Source organism: Monodelphis domestica, chromosome 2 (genome assembly GCF_027887165.1).
Source record: "Monodelphis domestica isolate mMonDom1 chromosome 2, mMonDom1.pri, whole genome shotgun sequence".
NCBI classification, from domain to species: domain Eukaryota; kingdom Metazoa; phylum Chordata; class Mammalia; order Didelphimorphia; family Didelphidae; genus Monodelphis; species Monodelphis domestica.
This window is the reverse complement of record NC_077228.1, coordinates 2,607,719-2,631,131: the sequence shown is the minus strand read 5'-3', so window position 1 is coordinate 2,631,131 and position 23,413 is coordinate 2,607,719. Positions and strand designations below refer to the sequence as shown.

The 23,413-nt window shown below is 46.4% G+C and overlaps 2 protein-coding genes across 5 annotated transcripts in view; one reads left to right on the top strand and one right to left on the bottom strand.

Annotated features, from left to right (window-relative positions):
- LRRIQ3 (leucine rich repeats and IQ motif containing 3) overlaps positions 1-10,877 on the bottom strand; it is a 166,436-nt gene extending 155,559 nt beyond the window's left edge. The window contains exons 1-2 of one of the 3 annotated variants that reach the window (XM_056814924.1): positions 10,729-10,871; positions 7,596-7,663 (exon numbers count right to left, since the gene is read on the bottom strand). The gene's annotated coding sequence lies outside the window, so the exon portion shown is untranslated. Of the gene's footprint in view, positions 1-7,595; positions 7,664-10,728 lie in introns of all 3 variants that reach the window. The other 2 variants (XM_056814926.1, XM_056814923.1) reach the window with 2 other exon arrangements.
- A 161-nt stretch (positions 10,878-11,038) lies between these two features.
- On the top strand, positions 11,039-21,485 carry FPGT (fucose-1-phosphate guanylyltransferase). Of its 2 annotated transcripts, NM_001204804.1 has the most exon segments (4): positions 11,039-11,120; positions 13,064-13,231; positions 15,644-15,736; positions 17,288-18,732. In NM_001204804.1, coding segments are annotated over 4 exon segments (1,788 nt in total).
- The last annotated feature ends 1,928 nt before the right edge of the window (positions 21,486-23,413 follow it).

Sequence of the window (23,413 nt, the reverse complement as noted above, 5' to 3'; positions counted from 1 at the left end):
TTCCATAAGATTTCTAAAGTGGTTAAATAAACTAAAAGGGCAGCTCTGAATTAAAGAAAAACAATTTAAAAGGGGCCACAGGACCCATAAGAAGTCTGGAGTTACACTGATGGAGGAAGAGAACTCAATGGCACTTGCACTGTTTCCAAAAGGGTAAGGTTTTGTGCTGATCTTATTTTTCTTAGGCATATGGATTTGTTTTATTTGGGGCTGGCAGAGCTGGCCTGCACCCAACCTCCACCTTGAGTCATTTCCCATTCCCAGGACCTCCCCAGGCTATCTCCCTCATCTGTTTCCTGGATTACTGCCCCAACCTTTTTGTCTCAAGGTCTCCAGTGTTTCTCCAAGTCAGCGCATCCCCTTCACCAAGAAGGTCAAATAGACAACACCCCAAAAAGAAGATTCAAATGTAATTGGGAAATATTTAACAAGGCAAATAAAAATAAAACATAGCTAAGACTATATTTAAAATTAGGTCAATAGGTGGCCTGTAGAGATCCTTCCTGATGGGATAGTGGCCCTATTTTCACTTGGCACCAGTGCTTTCCTTCAGCACAGATCTGACAGTCACTTCCCTGCTCAATCAACTCCAAAGACTCCCTATTGCCTTAAACATATGTATTAGTTCCTCTATGAAAGCCCTGTTTACAACCTTCTTCCAATCATCTGTCCGGCCTCACTTGGAGAACAGAGTCCTCTTTCTCAGGCCCTCTCTGGGCCAGGTGCACTTGCCTTTAGGCTCCTCACCCAGGACACTGGCCTTGGCCCATGTGGCCTTCCAGTGGCTGGGATCTACTTCCTTCTCACTCTACACCACCATGGAAATCCTTGCTCTTCCTTCAAGATGTACTTCAGGCATCACTTTGTAGGTGACTCCTTCAGTTCCTTAGGCCCTCTCGCTCAAACCCCTCTCACTGAACCCTCACTCGGTACTTTTTGTCTTTCTTTGCTTTGCATTTCTTCTGTCTCCTCCACTGAAAAAAAAAGCTCCTAGACAGTGGGCATTGCTGGAATCACTGAATCTGAGCCCAGACCATAGCCATGTGCTAAGGAAATACTTCTCAATTGATCACAAGTGGAAGGAGGGTAAGCATTTATGTAGGGCCTCCTTTGTGCTGAGCGACAATGCACTTTTTTAAAATAATTTTTTTATTTGATCATTTCCAAGCATTATTCATTAGAGATAAAATTCATTTTCTTTTCCTCCCCCACCCCCATAGCTGACGCGTGATTCCACTGGGTTTCACATGCGTTCTTGATTGGAACCCATTTCCATGTTGTTGGTATTTGCACTAGGGTGTTCATTTAGAGTCTCTCATCAGTCATTTCCCCTCAACCCCTGTAGTCAAGCAGTTGCTTTTCATCAGTGTTTTTACTCCCACAGTTTATCCTCTGCTTGTGGATAATGTTTTTTAGATCCCTGCAGGTTGTTCTGGGACATTGCATTGACCCTAATGGAGAAGTCCATTACCTTCGATTGTACCACAGTGTATTAGTCTCTGTGTACAATGTTTTCCTGTTTCTGGTCCTTTCGCACTGCATCAATTCCTGGAGGTTGTTCCAGTCTCCATAGAATTCCTCCACTTTATTATTCCTTTGAGCACAAGAGTATTCCATCACCAACATACACCACAATTTGTTCAGCCATTCCCCAATGGAAGGGCATCCCCTCATTTTCCAATTTTTGGCCACCACAGAGTGCAGCTATGAATATTCTTGTACAACGCTTTTTCCTTATTATCTCTTTGGGGTACAAACCCAACAGTGCTATGGCTGGATCAAAGGGCAGACAGTCTTCTATCGTTCTTTGGGCATAGTTCCAAATTGCCCTCCAGAATGGTTGGATCAACTCACAACTCCACAGCAATGAATTAATGTCCCTACTTTGCCACATCCCCTCCAGCATTCATTACTTTCCTTTGCTGTCATGTTAGCCAATCTGCTAGGTGTGAGGTGATACCTCAGAGTTGTTTTGATTTGCATCTCTCTGATTATAAGAGATGTAGAACACTTTTTCATGTGCTTATTAATAGTTTTGATTTCTTTTGCTGAGAACTGCCTGTTCATGTCCCTTGCCCATTTATCAATTGGAGAATGGCTTGACTTCTTGTACAATTGATTTAGCTCTTTGTAAATTTGAGTAATTAAACCTTTGTCAGAGGTTTTTATGAAGATAGCTTCCCAATTTGTTGCTTTCCTTCTGATTTTAGTTATATTGGTTTTGTTTGTACAAAAGCTTTTTAATTTGATGTAGTCAAAATTATTTATTTTACATTTTGTGACTCTATGTCTTGATTGGTTTTAAAGTCTTTTCCTTCCCAAAGGTCTGACATGTATACTATTCTGTGTTTGCCTAATTTACTTATAGTTTCCTTCTTTATGTTCAAGTCATTCACCCATTTTGAATTTATCTTGGTGTAGGGTGTGAGGTGTTGATCCAAACCTAATCTTTCCCACACTGTCTTCCAATTTTCCCAGCAATTTTTATCAAATAGTGGATTTTGGTCCCAAAAGCTGGGACCTTTGGGCTTATTATAGACTGTCTTGCTGAGGTCACTTGCCCCAAGTCTATTCCACTAATCCTTTCTGTCTCTTAGCCAGTACCAAATTGTTTTGATGACTGCTGCTTTGTAATATAGTTTGAGATCTGGGACTGCAAGGCCCCCTTCCTTTGTATTTTTTTTCATTATTTCCCTGGATATCCTTGATCGGTTTTTCCTAAATCAGTAAAGAACTTTTTTGGAAGTTCCATAGGTATGGCACTAAATAGATAAGTTTGGGTAGGATGGTCATTTTTACTATATTGGCTTGTCCTATCCATGAGCAGTTAATGTTTTTCCAATTGCTCAAGTCTAGTTTTAGTTGTGTGGAGAGTGTTTTGTAGTTGTGTTCATATAGTTCCTGTGTTTGTCTTGGGAGATAGATTCCTAGGTATTTTATTTTGTCTAAGGTGATTTTGAATGGGATTTCTCTTTCTAGTTTTTGCTACTGAGCTGTGCTGAAGATGTATAGAAATGCTGATGACTTATGTGGGTTTATTTTGTATCCTACAACTTTGCTAAAGTTGATTATTTCAATTAGCTTTTTGGTTGAATCTCTAGGATTCTTTAAGTAGACCATCATGTCATCCACAAAGAGCGATAACTTGGTCTCTTACTTGCCTATTGTGATGCCTTCAATTTCTTTTTCTTCTCTAATTCTACTGCTAGTGTTTCTAGTACAATGTCAAATAGTAGAGGTGATAATGGGCATCCTTGTTTCACTCCTGATCTTATTGGGAATGTGTCTAGTTTATCCCCATTGCAGATATTAGCTGATGGTTTTAGATATATACTGTTTATTTTTTGTAGGAACGATCCTCCTGTTCCTATGCTTTCTAGGGTTTTCAATAGGAATGGATGTGTTTTATCAAAGGCTTTTTCTGCATCTATTGAAATAATTGTGTGATTTTTGTTGGTTTGCTTGTTGACGTGGTCGATTATGTGGATGGTTTTCCTTATATTGAACCAGCCCTGCATCCCTGGTATAAATCCTACTTGATCATGGTGGATGACCCTTCTGATCACTTGCTGAAGTCTTTTTGCTAGTATCCTATTTAAGATTTTTGCATCTATATTCATTAGGGAGATTGGTCTATATTTTCTTTCTCTGTTTTTGACCTGCCTGGTTTTGGAATCAGTACCATGTTTGTGTCATAAAAGGAGTTTAACTCCCTCTTTGCTTATTAGGTTAGTTTGTATAGTATTGAGATTAACTGTTCTATGAATGTTTGATAGAATTCACTTGTGAATCCGTCGGGCCCTGGGGATTTTTTCTTAGGGAGTTCTTTGATGGCCTGTTGGATTTCATTTTCTGATATGGGATTATTTAAGAATTCTATTTCTTCTTCTGTTAGTTTAGGCAGTTTCTATTTTTATAAATATTCGTCCATATCGCCTAGATTGGCATATTTATTGCCATATATTTGGGCAAAGTAATTTTTAATGATTGCCTTAATTTCCTCTTCATCAGAGGTGATGTCCCCCTTTCATCTTTGATGCTGTTAATTTGCTTTTCTTCTTTCCTTTTTTTAATTAGATTGACTAGTACTTTGTCTATTTTGTTTGGTTTTTCAAAGTACCAGCTTCTTGTCTTATTTATTAAATCAATAGTTCTATCATTTTTGATTTTATTAATTTCTCCCTTAAATTTTAGGATTTCTAGTTTGGTTTTCTGCTGGGGGGTTTTAATTTGATCGTTTTTGAGTTTTTTTATTTGCATTTCCAATTGATTGATCTCTGCTCTCCCTAGTTTCTTGATATATGCACTCAGGGATATGAATTTACCTCTGATTACTGCTTTGGCTGCATCCCAAAAGGTTTGAAAGGATGTCTCGCCATTGTCATTTTCTTCGATGAAATTATTGTTTCTATGATTTCTTCTCTAACTAAATGATTTTGGAGTATCATTTAATTTCCAATTAATTTTTTATTTGGTTTTCCATGTACCATTACTGATCATTATTTTATTGCCTTGTGATCTGAAAAGGCTGCATTTATTATTTCTGCTTTTCTGCATTTGTATGCCATGTTTCTGTGACCTAGTGTATGGTCAATCTTTGTGAATGTGCCATGTAGTGCTGAGAAGAAGGTATATTCCTTTTTGTCCCTATTTATTTTTACTCCATATGTCTATTAATTCTAATTTTTCTAAGATTTCATTCACTTCTTTTACCTCTTTCTTATTTATTTTTTAATTTGATTTATCTAAATTTGATAATGGTTGATTCAGGTCTCCCACTAATATAGTTTTACTGTCTATTTCTTCCTTCAATTCTCCTAGTTTCTCCATTAGAAATTTGGGTGCTATATTATTTGGTGCATACATGTTGATTAGTGATATTTCCTCATTATCTAAAGTCCCTTTTAACAAAACATAATTACCTTCCCTATCACTTTTAATCAGGTCTATTTTTGCTTTGGCTTTATCAGATATCATGATTGCAACTCCTGCCTTCTTTCTGTCAGTTGAGGTCCAGAAGGTCTTACTCCATCCTTTAATTCTGACCTTGTGGGTGTCTACCCACCTCATGTGTGTTTCCTGGAGACAACGTATGATAGGGTTTTGGATTCTAATCCATTCTGTTATTCATCTACGTTTTATGGGTGAGTTCATCCCAATCACATTCAAAGTTATGATTGTCACTTGTGGACTCCCTGGCATTTTGATATCCTTCCCTAATTCTAACCTTTCTTCTTCAGCTCTACCTTTTAATCCAGTGATTTAATTTCAATCAGTCCCCCTTGTCCCCTCCCTTGATATGTTTCCCTTTCTAGCCCCTCCCTTTTTGTTCCCTCCCCCTCCCCCCTCTTCTTCCCTCTCTTTTTTTGTGTTCCCTCCCCCCTATCCCCCTTGGTTTTCCCTTCTCCCTACCCTTGTTGGGTAAGATAGAATTCAAGATCCCAATGGATCTGGATGTTCTTCCCTCTCAGAGTTGATTTCCCTGAGAGTAAGATTTAAGTAAAAACTCTCTTCCTCTTCTTCTTATAGGAGTTTTCTTCCCCTCCCCTTCCCGTGTGAATCTTTGTGTGAGAAAAATTATTCTATTTGGTTTTTCTTTTCCCCCTATTTATACATTACATTTCTTCCCCACATATTAATATACATAGATTGATATAAATGTAGTCCTTATAGAAGAGAGTTTGAATAAAAGAAAAAGATAACATTTTTCTCCTTTTCCCTTTCCTTCATATTTACCTTTTCAGGTATTCCATGCTGTTTGGTTTTCTATATTGAACTTTCCACAAAGCTCTGGTCTTTTCTTTGCAAAAACTTGGAAATCTTCTATTTTATTGAATGCCCATACTTTCCCTTGGAAGTATATAGTCAGTTTTGATGGATAGCTGATTCTTGGTTGAAGACCCAGCTCTCTTGCCTTTCTGAAGATCATGTTCCATGCCTTATGGTCATTCAGAGTGGCACTTGAAAGGTCTTGTGTGACCCTGATTTGCTTTCCTTTATATCTAAATTGTCTTTTTCTGGCTTCTTGTAAGATTTTTTTTTTTTTTGCTTGAAAGCTTTGGAATTTGGCAATTACATTCCTGGGAGTTGTCTTTTGGGGATTTAGTGTAGAGGGTGTTCTGTGAACTCTTTCAGTGCCTGTATTGCCCCCTTGTTCTAGGATCTCTGGGCAATTTTCTTTTTATTATATCTTGTATTACGATGTCAAGTTTGGTGTTTATTTCTGGATTTTCTGGTAGTCCAATTATTCTTAGATTGTCTCTTCTCCCTCTATTTTCCAAGTCTATGACCTTGTCAGTGAGATATCTTATGTTCTCTTCTAATTTCTTGGTCTTTTGGCTTTGCTTTATTAATTCTTGCTCGTTGTCTTCCAGTTGCCTGATTCTGACCTTTAAAGCCTGGTTTTCCTTTTCAGTTTGGTCAAACCGGTTTTGTAGATGCATGAATTTCTTTTGCATTATTTCCCACTTTTCCTCCCAGAAGGCTTCCATCTTTTTTATCATTTCTGATTCAAATTCTTCATGAGTTTGTGGAGAATTTCCATTTCCTTTGGAAGGTTTTGGAGCATTTGCTTGTGTTTCCTCTTCTATCTCCTCTCTATTTTATATTTTTGCTCCATAAAATCCAAAGTTTCCCCCTTCTTCTTGTTTTTCTTGGCTTTTTGAGGCTTTTCTGTGCTGTTTGCCATCTCTAGCTGAGTGGGGAGGACTAGCTTTTCTTATCTCTGTCTGGTGTTCAGAGGCTTTAGCCCTAGGCAAATTGTCTCTTCTATGCAGCTGTTGTTCTGTCTTCCCGGGGAATCCTGGGGTTTGGGGTGTTACTGCTTTCAGTTCCCTCCCAATGCTTCTTTGTTGCCTTACTTCCAAGCTCTGAGCCTGGCTTGGCACTCTCCACAGGTTATTTCAGTGCCTTTGCCGGCCAGAAGACCCAGTACTCTGAGGGGGAGGGGCCGTGGCTTCCTGGAGCTCTCAGGGCTCCTGATAGGATTAGTTTCAGCTGGGTAGGACTGAGTATGCCCTGAAGCAGGGACCTTCTGTGAGACTCAGATGGAAGGATCCAGCCAGGGGGCTACAGGCTCCCCCTGTCTCTCTCTGTTTCCCTGCTGTCTGGGTGCCCCCGAGACTGGGTCAGGTTGTTTTCAGGATGTGGCCTTCAGAATAGCTGGCCCTGAGGTCCTTTTGCCGGCCCTGAGGGTTACTGTTGTTTCAGAAGACCCTGCACTCTGAGGGGGGGAGGGGCCGTGGCTTCCTGGAGCTCTGAGGGCTCCTGATAGGATTAGCTTCAGCTGCGTTGGACTGAGTATGCCCTGAAGCAGGGATCTTCCGTGAGACTCAGATGGAAGGATCCAGCCAGGGGGCTACAGGCTCCCCCCCCCCACCCTGGTCTCTGTTTTCCTGCTGTGTTGGGTGCCCCCGCTTCTGGTTTAGGTTGTTTTCAGGATGGGACCTTCAGAATAGCCGTTTTTCTGGCTCTGAGGTTCCCGCTGCTGCCTCCGAATCAGCGCTCTGGGTTGGGGGGGATGGGTCCTGGGACCTTCCTTCTGCCTACCCCTTAGATCTGAGTGATCTCAGGTTCTGGCTTTTGGGGGGTCATACCTTTTGATCCAGGTCCAGGAGGAGGATTCCGGGGGTCTATCCTGTTGTTTGTTTTGAATTTTGGTGCCCTAGGAGCATACAGTTTGAGATCGGTAAGGAAGGGTTTCTGGAGATCTGAACTTTAGCTTTCTCTAAGCTGCCATCTTGACCGGAAGTCGACAATGCACTTTCAACAAACATTATCTCACAGGATCTTCACAACCACCCTGGTTGGCTCGTGCTCTTATTGCCTCTATTTTACAGTTGAGGAAACTGAGGCAGGAATGAAGTGACTAGTCCAGAGTCACACAGCTTGTAGGTGTCTGAGGCTGGCTAAGGTCTTCCTGACTCTAGCATGGTCCTGGGGGGCCACCAGGTGCTTCGTAAGACCAAATATTTGGAGCTAGAAGGCATCTTTGAGATGAGTCATAGAGAAATTAAGGGACTTGCTGGATTCAGTCAGATAAGTAGCAGAGTCAACCACTCTTGGATCCTCTGCTGCCAAATCCAGTGCTCCTTTGGTTTCCTAGAACTAAATAATTCAATTGTCTACACCAATGACAGTGAACCTTTTAGGGGCAGGGTGATGTCCTCTGGTGTCCCTGCAGATGGGGAGGAGAGCTGCCCGGCCCTATGTCCCTCTGGCTTTCCAGTAATGAAATCTGGTGAACTATGTGCTGAGGCAACAGTGCAGGTGCCCACAGAGAGGGCTCTGCGTGTCCCCTCTGCAGATATGCATGCACAGGTTCACTACCATGGCTCTACCTCATCCTCTGCCTTTGACTTCCTCGTCCATTGGTCTGACCATACGTGCATGCCCTGATAATAGCCCTTGGTCAACCCTGCCATGTGGACCAACTCTCAATTCATTTGACCTGTTTCTACTGGGAATTCACTAACTCAGAGTGTTTTTCAATCTTCCTTAGTTCTCTCCCCATTTCTCCCATTGGCTATCCCAAATCTTCTCTTTCTCTCCTTAATACCACACCTACATTTTCTTCCTAATAAATACCTCTGATGTGAATCCTGTTATTTCACATCTCAGAAACCCTCTATGTGGGGGCAGCTGGGTGGTTTGATGGATAGAGAGCCAGGTCCGGAGATGGGAGGTCCTGGGTTCAAATCTTGCCTCAGACACTTCCTAGCTGTGTGACTCTAGGCAAATCACTTAATCCCCATTGTCTAACTCTTACTTCTCTTCTGTCTTTGAATCAATACATAGTATTAATTCTGAGACAAAAGGTAAGTATAAAAAAAAAAAGAAAGAAAACCCTATACATCTCCATCTCCATTCTAAAGATTCCATGGACAAGCCTCTTTCTGTATCCTCAACCCCAAAACCTCCTGTGTCCTCTAGGACTTGCTTGTCCCATTCATCATTCATTCTTGCTCTCTAACAGAACCCCTCCCCACCTTTGCTTCTGTCTCTGCTTCTGTTTCTTTTTCTCTCTAGCTCTGCTTATCTGTCTGAGTCATCGAGTCTCTCTGCTTCCCTGTCTCTGGCTCTCTCTCTAGGCAGGTACGTTTTTAGTCCATAGGCTGGGAGCCCATGTGGTCATTCAAACAACCCTTGGCTTGATCACGTCACCCATCGTGTCCTCACATGCCCTCTCTTTCACTGCCAGACTCCTAGAGGAGAGTCCACCATCACTGGTCCCACCTGTTGTCGTCCAGCTGCCAGTGCTGTTATGAGATTAATTAATGGCTAAACCTGGAAGTTGCAACAGCTGACAAGACTTTATCTGAGCTCAGGAGCGTCTACCCTCTTCCTGGCCCACAACTCTGCCCGGGACATTGTCCGTCTCCTGCTCCCTGCTTAGGACCACTTCCCTGGGACTTGTCCCAAGCCCTCTTCTCTCCTGTCTCCCCCCACTCTTCCTTTAGAGATCAGTCTTTGTGTTGCCTTAAACGTCATCTCCAAACCAATCACGTTTAGCTTTTGTTTGGAGACCTCCCGGAAGAGGGAAGCCCTGCCACAAGGAGCAGCCTTTCTACGGTCACAAGAACATTTTTGTTTTTCTCAGGCGCCAACCTTGGGGCGAGAAGGAATGATGGGTTTGTGATCAGAAGAACCAGGACTGAACGCTCGGCTTTTGCAGTAGATGGAAAATGCTGGACAAACCCTTTAGCCTCCCCGGCAGACTAGCAGAGGCCTCTGTCAAAGGGGCGGCTGAAGGTCGCCTCCGACATCTCACAGAGCTCCCGGTATGTCCAAGGAGCCAGTAAGCCTTCCCAGGCCTGAAGATAAAACATGTCCTTTCCCGTCTGACAGAGGCCTGAAAAGTCCAAAGCGGACCCATTTGGGGCATGACGATGGTGGGAAATTGTTTTGTTGGATCGTCTTTCATGAATAATCAATGACCGCTCATTCTTTTTGGTCAGTCACTTCGGCCTGCTGGTCTCAGCTTCCTCATTTGTAAACTGAACTGGAGAAGGAACCCCCCAGGGAGCAGGACCCAACTGAAAATGACCAGGCAGCCCTTTAGTAAGCGCAGCGGGACCCTGCCTAGGGAACTCTGCCTCCTCCCTGCGGGGACTGTGGCCTTTGTTGCAGAGGAACAAACTGAGGCTCGGGAAGTGTCTGATCCCACCCCCGGAAGGCCAGATTTCCAGACCTCTCTGGGCGCCGGAGAAATGACCCCCTGAAGAGTCTGGGGCTGAAGTGAGACTCAGCTCAGTCTCAGGCAATAACAACAAGGATGAGGAGGGGCTTGACCATTAGACCAGCACTTTACAGAGTCCATCCTCACAACCTGGGAAGTAGGTGCTGTGAATGCCCCCCTATTACAGATGTGGAAACTGAGGCAAGCAGAGGCTGGGTGGCTTTTCCAGAGGCACACCGCTGGTGTCGGAAATGTGATTTGAACTCGGGTCCTCCTGCTCCCAAGGCAGGTGCTAACAGCTTCCTGCGTGCCTCCAGGGTCTGTAAGCTTCAGTGTCCACAGCTGTAAGACGGCCTCAAGAGCGGCCACGCCTTTCTGAGGCACCTACTGTGGGCTAGGGGATGGAAAGCGCGACGCAAGGCCAGCTGGGCGGATAGTCGGCCCGGCGCCCCCGGACCTCTGGGGCCGAAGTTGGCTTCCGGGGTCTTGGGGCTACGGCCCGTCTCTATCTGGGCCTGAGGCTCAAAGGGGTCACCCCAAAGCCCACTCACCGGGCTGGCGGGGCCGCGGGGAAGCGAGCAGAGGGAAAGAGCAGCGGGAGAGTCTGCACCAAGTCAGAATGGGACCAACAGCAACAGCCCAACAGGCCGACTTCCGTGGTTGCTATGGACACTCTGCCCCAGCGGGTTGGCGCACGCGCTCGGTCTCCCTCTGCTCAGCCACTGCCTAGGACGGAGGAGGGGGCGTGACTTCCTTGAGCCTCGAATAGAGCGGACCGGGGGCGGAGCCGGTCTCTACAAGTCGCGCATGCGTCCTGGCCAGGAAACCCTTGGTTCCACAATTCCTTGCGGCGCGGCATTCATGGCGGCTGCGGAAACTGGTCCCGACGTGGCGCTGCGCGAAGCCACTCAGCGCAAGCTACGGAAGTTCGAGCGGCTGAGAGGTACGAGGAGGGGGCAAGAGGCAAGAGGGCGGCCCGCGGCGCCAGAGGCAAGCGACACGGCCTTTCAGGAAAGACTTCCGGGGGCGAGGAGGTTGGGCCTGGCTCTGACGTCTATGGACTTCCGGGACCGCTCTCCGCGGAGAGGAAAAGCAGTGGCGTCCCTGGAGACCGCCCTGCTGTGGGCACCTCATTCTGCCTTCCCCTTTGCCATCCTGCTGTTTGCGGGCGCTGTGCGAGGTTCTGGGGAGACAGTCAGAGGCCGAAGGGGAAGGGAGTACTCAAGTACTCAGAACGGCCGGGAGGGACCCCAGAGACACCACTCAAGGGACCTTGGGCCTCCAGGCTCTGGCATTGCTGGAGGGCCTGCTGCGTGCGGCGCTGGTCCCCGCAGGGCAGAAAAATTCTGTTGGGGTTCACTCAGCCATTCAACACACTAGTTAGCGTCCCCATTTTTCAGAGGAGGAATGTGAGGAGGGCAGAGACCAAGGGTCCTGGCCAGGGTTCAAAAGGTTGGGAGAATCTGAGGTCGGATTTGAACTCAGATCTCTTCTACTCCAGCCCCCTCATCCCCCTCCTGGACCGCGAGCCCTGGGGATACAGAGAAAGGCCAGAGGCAGGCCCTGCGGACAGGGAGGCAGCATTCAAACTAGCCAAGTGACCGAGAAAAGAATCCACTGAACGTGACAGATGTAGACTGGTTCGGAACCAAGAGACCCCCAGAGTAGATGGTGGAGCTGAGAAAGTCAGGAGTGGAGAATGTGCCAGGGCCTCCGTTCCCTCCCGGTGGGAGGCTCCTCTCTGCCCAGGAGCTTGGGATGGAAGTGCAGCTTTGGGGGCAGAGGAGAGCCTGGAAGTGGCCAGATGACAGGGGCGTGGGTGGTGCGTGTTCACACAAATGGGACAGACACCTGGACCATGAGCCCCTGGAGGGCCAGAACTGGCCTTGGGCACCCTGTGCCCAAAGGACACTGGCTCCCTTCCGGCCCTTCTCAGCTTCCTCAGGGGACCTTGGTGGCCTGTTTTCTGTTGCTTTTCCTCCTCCCTTTGTGACCTCTCCTCTCCCCCCTCCAGGCCTCTCTTCCAGGCAAAGACTTGGCCCCTACTGGGGTGAGCAGCTCTTTCTCGCTGTGGACATAGGAGGCCTCAGCCTGCCCTGCCCTGCCCGGAGCAGGAGCCTGACCATGTGTGTGATGTCCAGTTGGGCTGGATGGTTAGAGGGGGCAGGTGGGCCAGGCTGCCCTCTGGAAGCGGACTGGGGATCACCTGGCAACCGGGTGACCCTGGCTGAAGGCTGTAGCCCGGTGTCTTGTTGGGCCCCTTCAGGAGCATCGGGACCCTTGGGCGGCGGTCCCACTCCCCAACCCTACAGCCTTCTCAGCTTTTAGGAAGAAAGGGTGGGAGCAGGCAAGGCTGCGGGGACCACGAGCTTCCCCAGGCGGGCAGTCTTCACTGGTGCTCTTGCCCTGAACGTCTGTCAAGACCCATTGCCGCGCCTCCATCTCCTCGTGGTAAGTGCTGGGGACGGGCCTCTGACCAGGCCAGGCTCCAGCTCTGTGTCCCAAGCGGAAATCTGCAGTCGGGTCTGAGGGCGAGTGGAAGTGCAGCCCATGACGGCCTCCTGCCAGCGAGGAGGCATCCCCAGGATAAACCGTTTGTCTGGTTGGGGAAGGCAGGCAGGAGGAACTTCTCTGCAGAGAAGCCACATCCTCCCGGGCCCCGAGTCTCCTCCTTGGAGGCTGTGATGATCCTAAGGGCCTGGGAGGGCCTGCTCCAGCTGCCCCCTTTCCAGAGGAGCAGCCAGGAAGGACGAACCCCCAGTCCCCAAGAGTGCCTCCAGGAAGGGATCCAGCCCCAGCTCCTCTTCAGGGCTGATCCCTGGAGGGGGACCTTTGAGGAGCCCAGTGTCCGCCCGAGGCCTCACTCTCTCTCCTCTTTCTGAGCAGGCCAACCTGTGCCACCAGGACAGTTCTGGGATGTGGTGGTGCTGACAGCAGCCGACGGGGAGCAGGAAGTGGCCTACCAGCTCCAGCTGACCAGAAAGCTCCAGCGAGGGGAGCTGCCCCTGGGCGTCCACTACCATGTGTTTGCAGATCCCACCGGAGCCAAGATTGGTGGGTTCTTGGGGGGGGGGGGGAGGCAAGGCCTAGGGTGGGTCTAGAAGAGGAAGCAGGATCCGAGGGGGGGGGGGGAGGCAAGGCCTAGGGTGGGTCTAGAAGAGGAAGCAGGATCTGAGGAGGCCCCTTCTGGGCCTCCCAGAATGCCCTTTAAGGGAGAATCACAGGATCTGTGGAGGAACCTAATGATGTTAAAGCTCGCTACCTCCCTTCCTCCCCTCACAACCAAAGCCTCCCAGAGCGTCAGGGAGTAAAAGGAGTCTCAGCCGTCCAGGAATGTGTGGCTCTTTGCACATATTGTAAAAGGAAATGCCTTCATAACCAAACAGGAAAGCAATGAGACATTAGAGGCTGAGAACTTCAGCCCGAAGCTCTAGCCTGTGAGTCATGGGGGGGGGGGGGGGGGGGGGAGGGGATCAACAGGACCTGAGTTCAGATCCAGCCTCAGACACGTCCTAGTTGTGAGTCATTTAACCAAGGTGGCCGCCGTTTCGTCCTCTGTAAAATGAGAAGGGAACAGTCAGGATGGCAGAGGGGCTGCCCCAGAAAGATGGCGGCTCAGAAACAGCCTGTGAGCCCCACCCGGGCTTTCAGCTGCTCCCTGAGCTCTCCAGGAGCCGCGGCTGCCCTGGTGGAAGCTGCATCCACTGTGGCAGGCGCCGTGGGAAGGCTCTTCCCCAGCCCTGCTGTGCCCTCCATCAGAAGCCTGTCAGAATCTCCTTGAACCCACTTTCAAAAGCTGGTTGTTAAATGTTCACTTTGGAAACCGGAAAATGTTCCAAACGAGGGCCCTGGACACCGCCGCCCCGTTGATGGCTGAGACTCAAAGTAAGGGAGAAACTGTCAGCGATGCAAGTGGAACTCGGCACAGCAGCCTGCATTGTGCCGGCACAGTTGTGGTTGTTAAACTGCCCACTATTAACGCCCTCCCTCGGATCCTGTTGGATTTATACTGTGGGCTTAGTTCAGGCAAACCTTCCTGTGAAAGAAACTTGGAGGCCCTGGAACTGACCTGCACACAAGGCCAGGAGGCCCTTTTGGAGAGAATGTGGGGGCAGAAATTTCTTGCCTTGCCCCCCCGCCCTAAGTGGCTTCTGGAGGACGTGGTCTGTGTCCCATCATTCAAGCTGGAGGAGCTGTGAGCTGCCTCTCTCTGGCCGCCAATGAGTAAGTTTTTATCAAGTCCCTACTATGTGCCCAGCATTGTGCTAGGGGCTGCGCTTATAGAGCCATCTGGGGAAACCATCCCTGGCCCCCGTTTTTAAATAAATAACTCAGACAAATGGAACCACTTCCTTTAGGTAAGAAAGCCCAAGGGCTCACCTTTGTTGGCTTCAAGCCGATGCCCCGCCTGCCCCTGGGTCCAGGCTTGGACCTGACTTCTGGGCCAGGAAGAAAGCAGCATCAAGATGGTGGAAGTCATGCATTGAAGCAGGTATTTCCCCAGAACCTTGGCCGGTTTTTGTTTGTCTTTTTAAAGACTCAACCTTTTAACTCATTTGTGGAAACCTTAGGAGGGAAATGAAACCTAAGAATCTTTCTGGGAGAGTCAAGGCAGGAGCCTTGTAGGAGAGGAGCATGATGCGGCTGAAGGCGGGCAGACCTCAGTGTCGAGAGTTTAGTTCAAGCCAAATGTCCAGGCAGTAAAAATATCAAGTGTTGGGGCTCAGAGATCAGGACCTTGAGCTCCTCCTCACTGTGTGACCCTGTGCCAGTCACCTACCTCCCCACAGCTGCGTGGCTCTCCACTACAGTAACTCAGAGAGGAAGAGTCCACACTGGCAGCATCCTATGGCCATGAAACCCCATGTCAAGTGAAAGTGAAAAGTGTATGTGTGTACATGCATGCAGGGGAGCATTTTTGTCTACACTCGCCCATTCCCATGTATCCATGTAGAATCACCAAACAATGGGCTTCTAAAGGGACCTGAAAAGATCATCAAATCCAACAGATTCTTTATACAGATGGAGAAACTGAGGCCCACAGGGACAGGGGGTGACTTGCCTTGGTCAGTTAAGTCCAACAGTCAGCATGGCAGAGTCTGGACTCTAACTCATGCCATCCGGCTACACATTCATTTTCATTCCACTGTGCCAAGACTGCCCATTCAATAACTCATCACATTCATCCTTTACATCTTTTCCCCCCAAGAGAACCCTACTATAAGTGTATTTTTTTTTTAATCCTCAAGATCTAAATTTCACAGCCAGTGTTAAGAAAGTAATTCTACCTGTAAATGTAGCTGTGTGTGGACATATGTGCACATGTATGTTTAAATGTGTGTTCAGTTATTTTTGTGAGTTTTCTATGGCTTAACATCTTGAAGTCCTAACAGACCATAGTGCTACCTCCATTAATGAGTTATGTTTAAGTGATTTTAATTTATTTTCTTTTTTTTTTTAATTAAGGAAATGGAGGATCAACCCTTTGTGCCCTTCAACATTTGGAAGAAATATATGGAGAAATGTGGAGTAGCTTTACCATCCTCTTAATTCATTCTGGTAAATTCATACTTCCCTCGCTTACACGTTTCTATTTCACCTTTGATAGAGTAGAGCCTTTGTCCTCCCCTTTGGGAAACTTCGCATTTTGGGGTATCTTTGAAGTTATTCCTCTTTGAAAGCAAACATTTCATACATGCCTTGCTTTGATAGTTTCTCATGTTGGAAGCAGCATAGTGTCGTTTTCTCTTTTAGAATATTCTTTAGATTGTAGATCACGTACTTGGTCATCAACTTTTCATCAGAGATGGCTTTGATCTGTCGATTGAAACTTACTTTCTTAAGGCTGAACTCATCAAAACATCACCATCTGTTGTGGATGGCATGGGGGGGGGTCTCTGCATTGGGTGGGAAGTTAGTGTAAACACCCTCCAACACTCTTGGACTCTGTGCAATGCCGTGTTTGTCTGGGCAGTGAACAAAGCAGGTGTCAGAGCTCCAAGGTCAAGACCTACTGGCTGCCCCATTGCTGCTTCCATGTTCTCCTTCCTGCCACCCCCATCCCTCAGTAAGCACTCTTCCTATAGGTTCACACTGTCCACAACTGTTACCCAATTTAAATCCTGAGAGTGATTTTCTTCAGAAACACCCCTCCCTCCCCCCAGCCACCTCCTTTCCTTCCTCGGCAAGGTCAGTGCCCAGCTCACTACTTCCCCTCCTCAACTCCTGCCTTCATACGAGGGGCCCTCAGCACACATTTGAACTCACTCTCAAACACCGAAGCACTCAGTCCCTCAACCTGCTCACATCCTATGACCACCTCTGCCATCCCACCTCGGCTACTTCAAAGGTGCTCATACTTGGGCTTGCCATACCCACAACATGTATCACTGTTATATTCAAGAATTCCAGAATCCCCCCATCTGACTATAATCTATGGGCCTCCCATCTTGCCAAACCCACCTTTGACAGACCTTTTTCTGCTTTCAGATTATCATGTATATGTATGTCAAAGGCAGAAAACTGCATTATTTTTAACATGTCTATAATTTTTACCCTTCTCTACTCAGAATTCACCTGAATTAGTAAGATTGATTATATCTGATTCATGAGAGAATTTTCAAAACTTACCTCTCAAATTTTGTACTCTGTTAAGTGCCTTCTAGTGCATTCGAAAGCTCCTGCTTCAACTAGAGGTACAAAATGGTTTTACCAGTTCTTGCCCATCATCCTTTTTCTAGACATAATTTCATTTGTCTAGTTCATTTGGCAATTTTTTATAGAACCCTCATTGGCGGTGAGGCTCTGTGTTGGGTACCGGCCCACATTCACGCCCAAACCTAAGACAGGCCGATGGTGAGGTAGAATTTTCTTCCACCTATAGCCTTTCAGACTATGTCATTTCAGATGACTGACTTTCAAGGTCCTTGTTTATCTTTCTTCTCTTTTGAATTAGGCTCTCAATAGAAGAAAGCTACATCTCATGTATATGTCCAGGACCATTTCAGCCAATGACTCACTAGGGTCCCTCTCTCTTCATTTTTCTTCAGAAGGTCTCTAACTTCTTCTTGCCAGGAATGACTTTTTCAGTGATCTCCTTGGTTTTTCCAGGTGGCTACAGTCAACGCCTCCCCAATGCAAGTGCCCTGGGAAAAATTTTTACAGCTCTACCTCTGGGTGATCCCATTTACCAGATGCTGGAGTTAAAACTGGCCATGTACATTGATTTCCCCTCCCATATGAGTCCTGGAATTTTGGTGACCTGTGCAGATGACATAGAACTTTACAGTGTTAGAGAAACTGATATCCTGAGGTTCGATAAGCCTGGCTTCACAGCTTTGGCTCATCCTTCTGACTTGATCATTGGTACAACACACGGGGTTTTTGTGCTAGAACATTCAGATGACTCAGAATGTGGAGACCTCGAGTACAGGACTTGCCATCGTTTCCTGCATAAGCCCAGCGTACAGGAGATGTATCAGGCCAGTGCTGTAAGAAAGAGGAATCCTTCCCCAGAGAACTTTGCATCCGGGGACCTCAGCGCTCAGAACTTGCACTCTGATATTGTCTACACAGACAGCCTGTTTTACATGGATCATAATTCAGCCAAAAAGTTACTGGCCTTTTATCAACAACTCGGGGCCCTGACCTGTGAAATCGATGCCTACGGAGACTTCCTGCAAGCCCTAGGCCCTGGCGCCACAGTGGCATATACCAGGAATACTGCCAACGTGACCAGAGAAGAGTCTGAGTTGGTCGGGATAAGGGAGAAGATCTTCCATCTCCTCCAAGGGATGCCTCTCAATGTCATCACTCTCAACAACTCCAAATTCTGTCACATTGGCACAACGCAGGAGTATTTGTATCATTTCACCTCAGATAGGAATCTGAAATCTGAGCTTGGCTTATTCTCCAAAGCTGTCAGCATCTTTCCAGGGGGCTCTGAATGCTCCAATGAAACCACTTGTGTCATTCAAAGCATAGTAGAATCAAAGTGTTCTTTGGCCCCAGGCTCAGTGGTCGAATATTCCTGGCTGGGACCCGATGTCACAGTTGGAGGCAACAGCATCATTAGTGGCTGTCATGTTGTCTCAAAGGCCACAGTTCCTCCCAGTTCTTTCCTGTGTACTCTAAGCTTAAAGGTGAATGGGCGCTTGGTATACGCCACTATGGCGTATGGGGTAGACGACAAGCTGAAACAGAATGTAAAGGTACTGTCAGACCTCCATTCCCTGCAGTTTTGTGGCCTGGAATTTCTGGCATGCTTAGATCTCTGGGGCCTGAAAATTACTGAAGATCTATTCTCCGGCAACAAAAGCAGCCTGAGTTTGTGGACTGCTCGGATCTTCCCAGTATGTCCATCTCCGAATGATTCTGTGGGGGCCTCCTTGAGGCTGCTGGAGGCTGTGAGGAGCAGGTCGCCATTTCATCTGACCAGCTATGAACTCTTGTCCATTGAAGAAATGCTCTTCTACAAAGATGTGGAAGACATGATGAAATGGAGGGAGCACCTTTCTGAAGAAATCGGTTTACAGCGGTGCCAAGCAGATGTGTAAAAGTCACTTTGGGGAATGCTGTACTCACGTTCAGTTTAAGCAACCTTGCTTTCAAGGTTGCAGAGCCTAGGAATTATGTCTATTTTTTCTTTGTTTCACTGAAGTAGAAATAATGAAATTGCATTAGCAGTGTCATTGTAGCATAACATTAATAATGCAAAAATACAGATAAACCGTTCTTTTGATGAAGGAATTAATGAAATATTTCAAACCTCCAAGTACAGAAAGAGACAGATTTTCTGAGAACATTCATTACTCTTTAGGGAGCTTTTTGAAGAAGAATTTAACAACTATGAACATATTAACTAGGACATTCATGGAAACAATATTAAAAAAATCAAACCTAGTAGTCATTTCAGCAGTGTGGTCTGGCATACAGTAAAAGAGTATTTTATTTGGTATTTTCCTTTTAGAAAGGATTTAGGATTTGTATGACATTATTTTGGCTAAATAATATCACAAATAGTTTTAAATGTAATTTTCCTCAAAGCGTAAATGAGGGCTGGAAGAAATAAGGCAACTTTAGAGGTTCTTCTGTTGCCTACAAAGGGCATTGTTCTTTTAGTCCAATAAAAGCTCGAGATAATTTATTTAATCCCACCCTGAAAAGTAATTCCCTTGAGATGAACTAATCAAAATATCATCTCTTTAGGCCCATTCGATCCTCAAGAACCTTCTTAATAACCTTTTCTCCTTAGAAATAAAGCTGTAGCTAGCAAATTCAAATTAAATTAATGCTCAACAATCAGAAGTTGTTTTAAAGTCAGAATTAGCTCAGAGTCTTAGTGGTTCAGCATTCAAGAAAAAAAAAAGGAAAATTTTATCATTGTGTTTGTTTAGTTTTTCCAAATCTCAATTAAGAGACTATTTTATCCTACCCAGATGGAAAGGGATGGCATTTATGTGCTCGTATGTATTTTGAATCGATGATTTTGTTCAATCTCTGGGAAATCTCTGTTATATACACTCCATGAAAGATGATGCTAAGGGATGATGGGTAATTAGAATGTCCTGATCATCAGCTAACATAAATCTATCCATTTGTTTCATCTTTTATTACTATACTGTGTAATACAAATGTTGAGTTACAAGATACTTCATTTGACTTGTCCACACTGGGGAAACTGCCAATCAGTGATAAAATCGGAGGAAATCAGCAGGAAAGAAAGAGCGATCTGGGTAAGATACAGAAGAAAAACATTAATGAAAATAAGATTGGGTTGTGAGCTCAGGTTGGTTGGGTGTCCTATTGAAACATATCAAGCTTTTGTATCAAGTGGTAGGCAAATTTGTTGTGATTTTTAATTGCTATGAATAAACCCAAGTAATAAATTCATATATGCCCTGATGTCTTCATCAGTGCACAACAGTTGCTCAACCAGCAACATTTTTTACACAGTTAAAAAAATAGTACCTGTCAATAGCACTTCTCCTTGGCAGAAGGGGAGAAACAAGTCAGGACTTACAGACTTTGGCCCCTGACCTCACCCCCAGCTCCTCACCTGTCTACCATCCAGGCAGCAGTAACACAGTAGTCCTAGTTTTCCTTCCTTTCTTTGCAGTGGCCCAGAAGAACTCATAACCTCCATCCTGTTCAGCTGTGCTTGCTGTCCATGAATTGTTAACTTCAAGCAGGGCCCAAAATAGCTTCCTGCCTGTTCTCTGATGTTGTTCCGCTCTCTGACCTGTCCATGGACACGAAGGCCATCCCCTGTGCTTGGAACATGCTCCTCCATCTTCCCTGCCCACTGAGATTTTGCTTATCTTTCAAGGGCTGGCCTAGGTCCCAACTATCTCCTCCATTACAGCTGGCCCAGTCTTCCAAGCTTCATCTTTTTCCTCCCTCACATTTTCCTGAAGCATGTTGGTTGTTCTCGCCTATGCTCTTGTCACGCAAACTACTGCAGGTCATATTTATTGTGTGCTTGACATCCCTCCAAATTTATGCATTACACCAAGTTGGAAGGGAAAGATCACACTCTAGAGCAGATTTAGGATTTGAAAAGACAGGCTGGAAAATGGGGCCAAATCAAATAAGAAATTGGATTGGTGACGAAGAGGATGGCTCACACTTTCAGAAATCCAGGCATCACAGAGTGTCAGAATTTTTAGGGACCTCAGTGTCCATCTAGTCTGCCTCGTACCAGAAAAACAATCCCCTCTATAACCTATGTGACAGTTGGTCATCCTGCCATTGATTGAAGATATTCAGGGAAATGGAGCCACTCACTACCTCCTCAGGCATTACCTTCCATGCTGGACAAGCTTTAGAATTAGTATTGATTAAATAGCAAAAATGGACCAGAAAAAAAAACACGAGCTATATGTGGCCAGTTGGCTATTTAAGCTACCTCCTCTGCAAGCAGGCGGAGCCACTCACCCTCCTGAGTCCCTGGTTCCAAGTAAAAGGGCCAACTTCCTGTCCTCCATCATAATGTTCCTTTCCCAAGCAGCTCTGATTGGAGGGCTCGGACCTCATTCTAGACAAGACGAGGCTTCCTAACAGCAGGACTTGAGGATGAGTGCAGAGGGCATGTTTCCCAGCATAGTGGCTAGCTAAGAAAGAACTTGTCTCCACCCTACCAGTTTTAACCAAACACAAAAAATGTAGACACCTGGAGAAGACTCCACCGGTGACCTCGGGGAAATACAGTTTGCATTTTAGCCTTCAAAATCAATAGCTTTTTACCTTTGAAGTCAAAAGGTTGTTTGGGGGGCCAAAATGGGGTACAAATAAATATTAACTTTCCACACATCAGGCTTAAGTTTGCTGTTTTGTGATTCATCCCACGGCTCATAATTCTGTCTTCAGACCCCAAAACCCAAGTCTAATACTTGAGGTATTTGAAGAGCTCTCAAATGCTTCCTTGTCCGACTCCATCCCCACCCCAGCTTTCCCTTCTTGAGGCTAAGCATCTTCAGATCCTTCTAGTCATTCTACTGTGGCATAGCCTGGAGGCCCTTCACTAGTCTGCTTTCCCTCCTCTGGATCTGCTCCAGCCTAGCCATGTTCTTTCTGAGACCTCGTGCCGGGCATCACTGGACACAACACTTCAGATGTGGCCTGACCAGAGCAGAGTAGTGATAAGGGCTGTAATGGCGATGAGCCCATAAATGCTTCACAGATGGTGTCTCATTGGATCATCACCCACACTGGGAAGTGACTGCTGTTATTCCCATTGTATGGACAAGAAAACAGGATAAGGGATTGGCCTGGTCGCACACAGGCCGTCCATAGCAGGGGCTGGCCTTGGAGCCAGGCCTTCTCTGAGGCAGACTCATCCACCCCACCATCCTGCCTCGACATTTGTTAAGTCACTTAATAAATGATCATCTCACTGAACCACTTTGAATAGTTGAAGGCCAAGTTGCTAAGTTGATATGCTTCAGGTTGCTGGGCATGGTGTCCGCTGTTCTGTGACTGCACGTTGTGAGAAGGACCCCTCGAGCAGCCCTCACCTTCTCCTATGGGCCTGCCTTTGCACCAGCCTTCAGGGAGATGGAGAAAGTGCAGTGTAAACACATTCCCCATTCTGGGCTGGCCTATCACATTTGCATTCCATTCTCTAGAAGAGCTGAATTAAGAAGGCCTGAGGTCATCGGTTTCTAACCAGGGACCAAGTCCAGCCTCCACATACTCTAGATTAAGAGCTGAGACTTGGGGAGCAAAAGGGATCCCCCTTCCCCCAGTCACATAGGTAGTAAGCATCAGAGGCAGGATCTGAACTCGGTCTTTAGCAATCTACCTAACAATAAGAATGAATTAACATTTATAGAGCACCCACTATGTGTCCGATGCTGACTAAGCTAAGCACTTGATCATTTTTATCTCATTTGATCATCACAACAACCCTGGGGGATAGATGCCGTTATTGTCTCCATTTTACAGGTGAGAAAACTGAGGCAAGCAGAGATGAGGTGATTTGCCCATAATCGTAGAGCTAGGAAGTGTGAGACCCAATCTTAGATCTAAGATCTTCGAGCTTCCTGACTCCAGATCCAGTGTATCACCTGGCTCTCCTGTATAATGATGTCTCTTTAAAAAATAAAATAAAACCGGTTTCTGGACTTGCTCTGGCTGGTGAGCCCAAGACGTGATACTTCCTTTACCACTACGTGAAAAGTGATGCTCTTTGGAATCTGGAGCGTATAGGGCATAGAAGAGATATTAGCCTTTCTTTGACGAGCTCGTATTTCTGGTTGGGCACAGCCTCCGGAGCCCAAGGCCACCATCTATTACCAGCTGCTGAACCCAGACTGCAGGAAGCTGACTTGTGACTGGCCTGAGGTCCCAAAGGCAGAGTGGCCAAGCTCTCACTTTCCCTCCATCACAGAATCCCATCGCCTCTCCTTGGTGACAGCCAGCCATGGGGGGCAACAGCCCAAATCTACAAACGTCACCCGTCACCAAGCCGCCGCCACCCAGAACCAGGCAGAAGCGGAAAACAAGCGTTTTCCTAGCTATTGCCGTTTGCCCAAAGTGACCCCAAAGACTCCGTGATAACGCTATATTTTATGTTGTTCAGCTGCATAAAAATGTACCTGTCCGTGCACACCAGGAGCAGAATGACAGACGCAGGAGGCGGCAGAGCCCTTGTAGGTCCTTGGAGCCTGCCCGTGAATGGCCTGCGGGTCCTGCAGGATCCCTGGTGTCAGGGCTGGGCTGCTCTTCCATTTCTCC

Bases quoted from the DNA above. Each gene is read 5' to 3' on its own strand.
- FPGT (XM_056814078.1), top strand. The intron at 15,737-17,287 runs GTAAATTCATAC...TGGTTTTTCCAG, and splicing joins CATCCTCTTAATTCATTCTG to GTGGCTACAGTCAACGCCTC.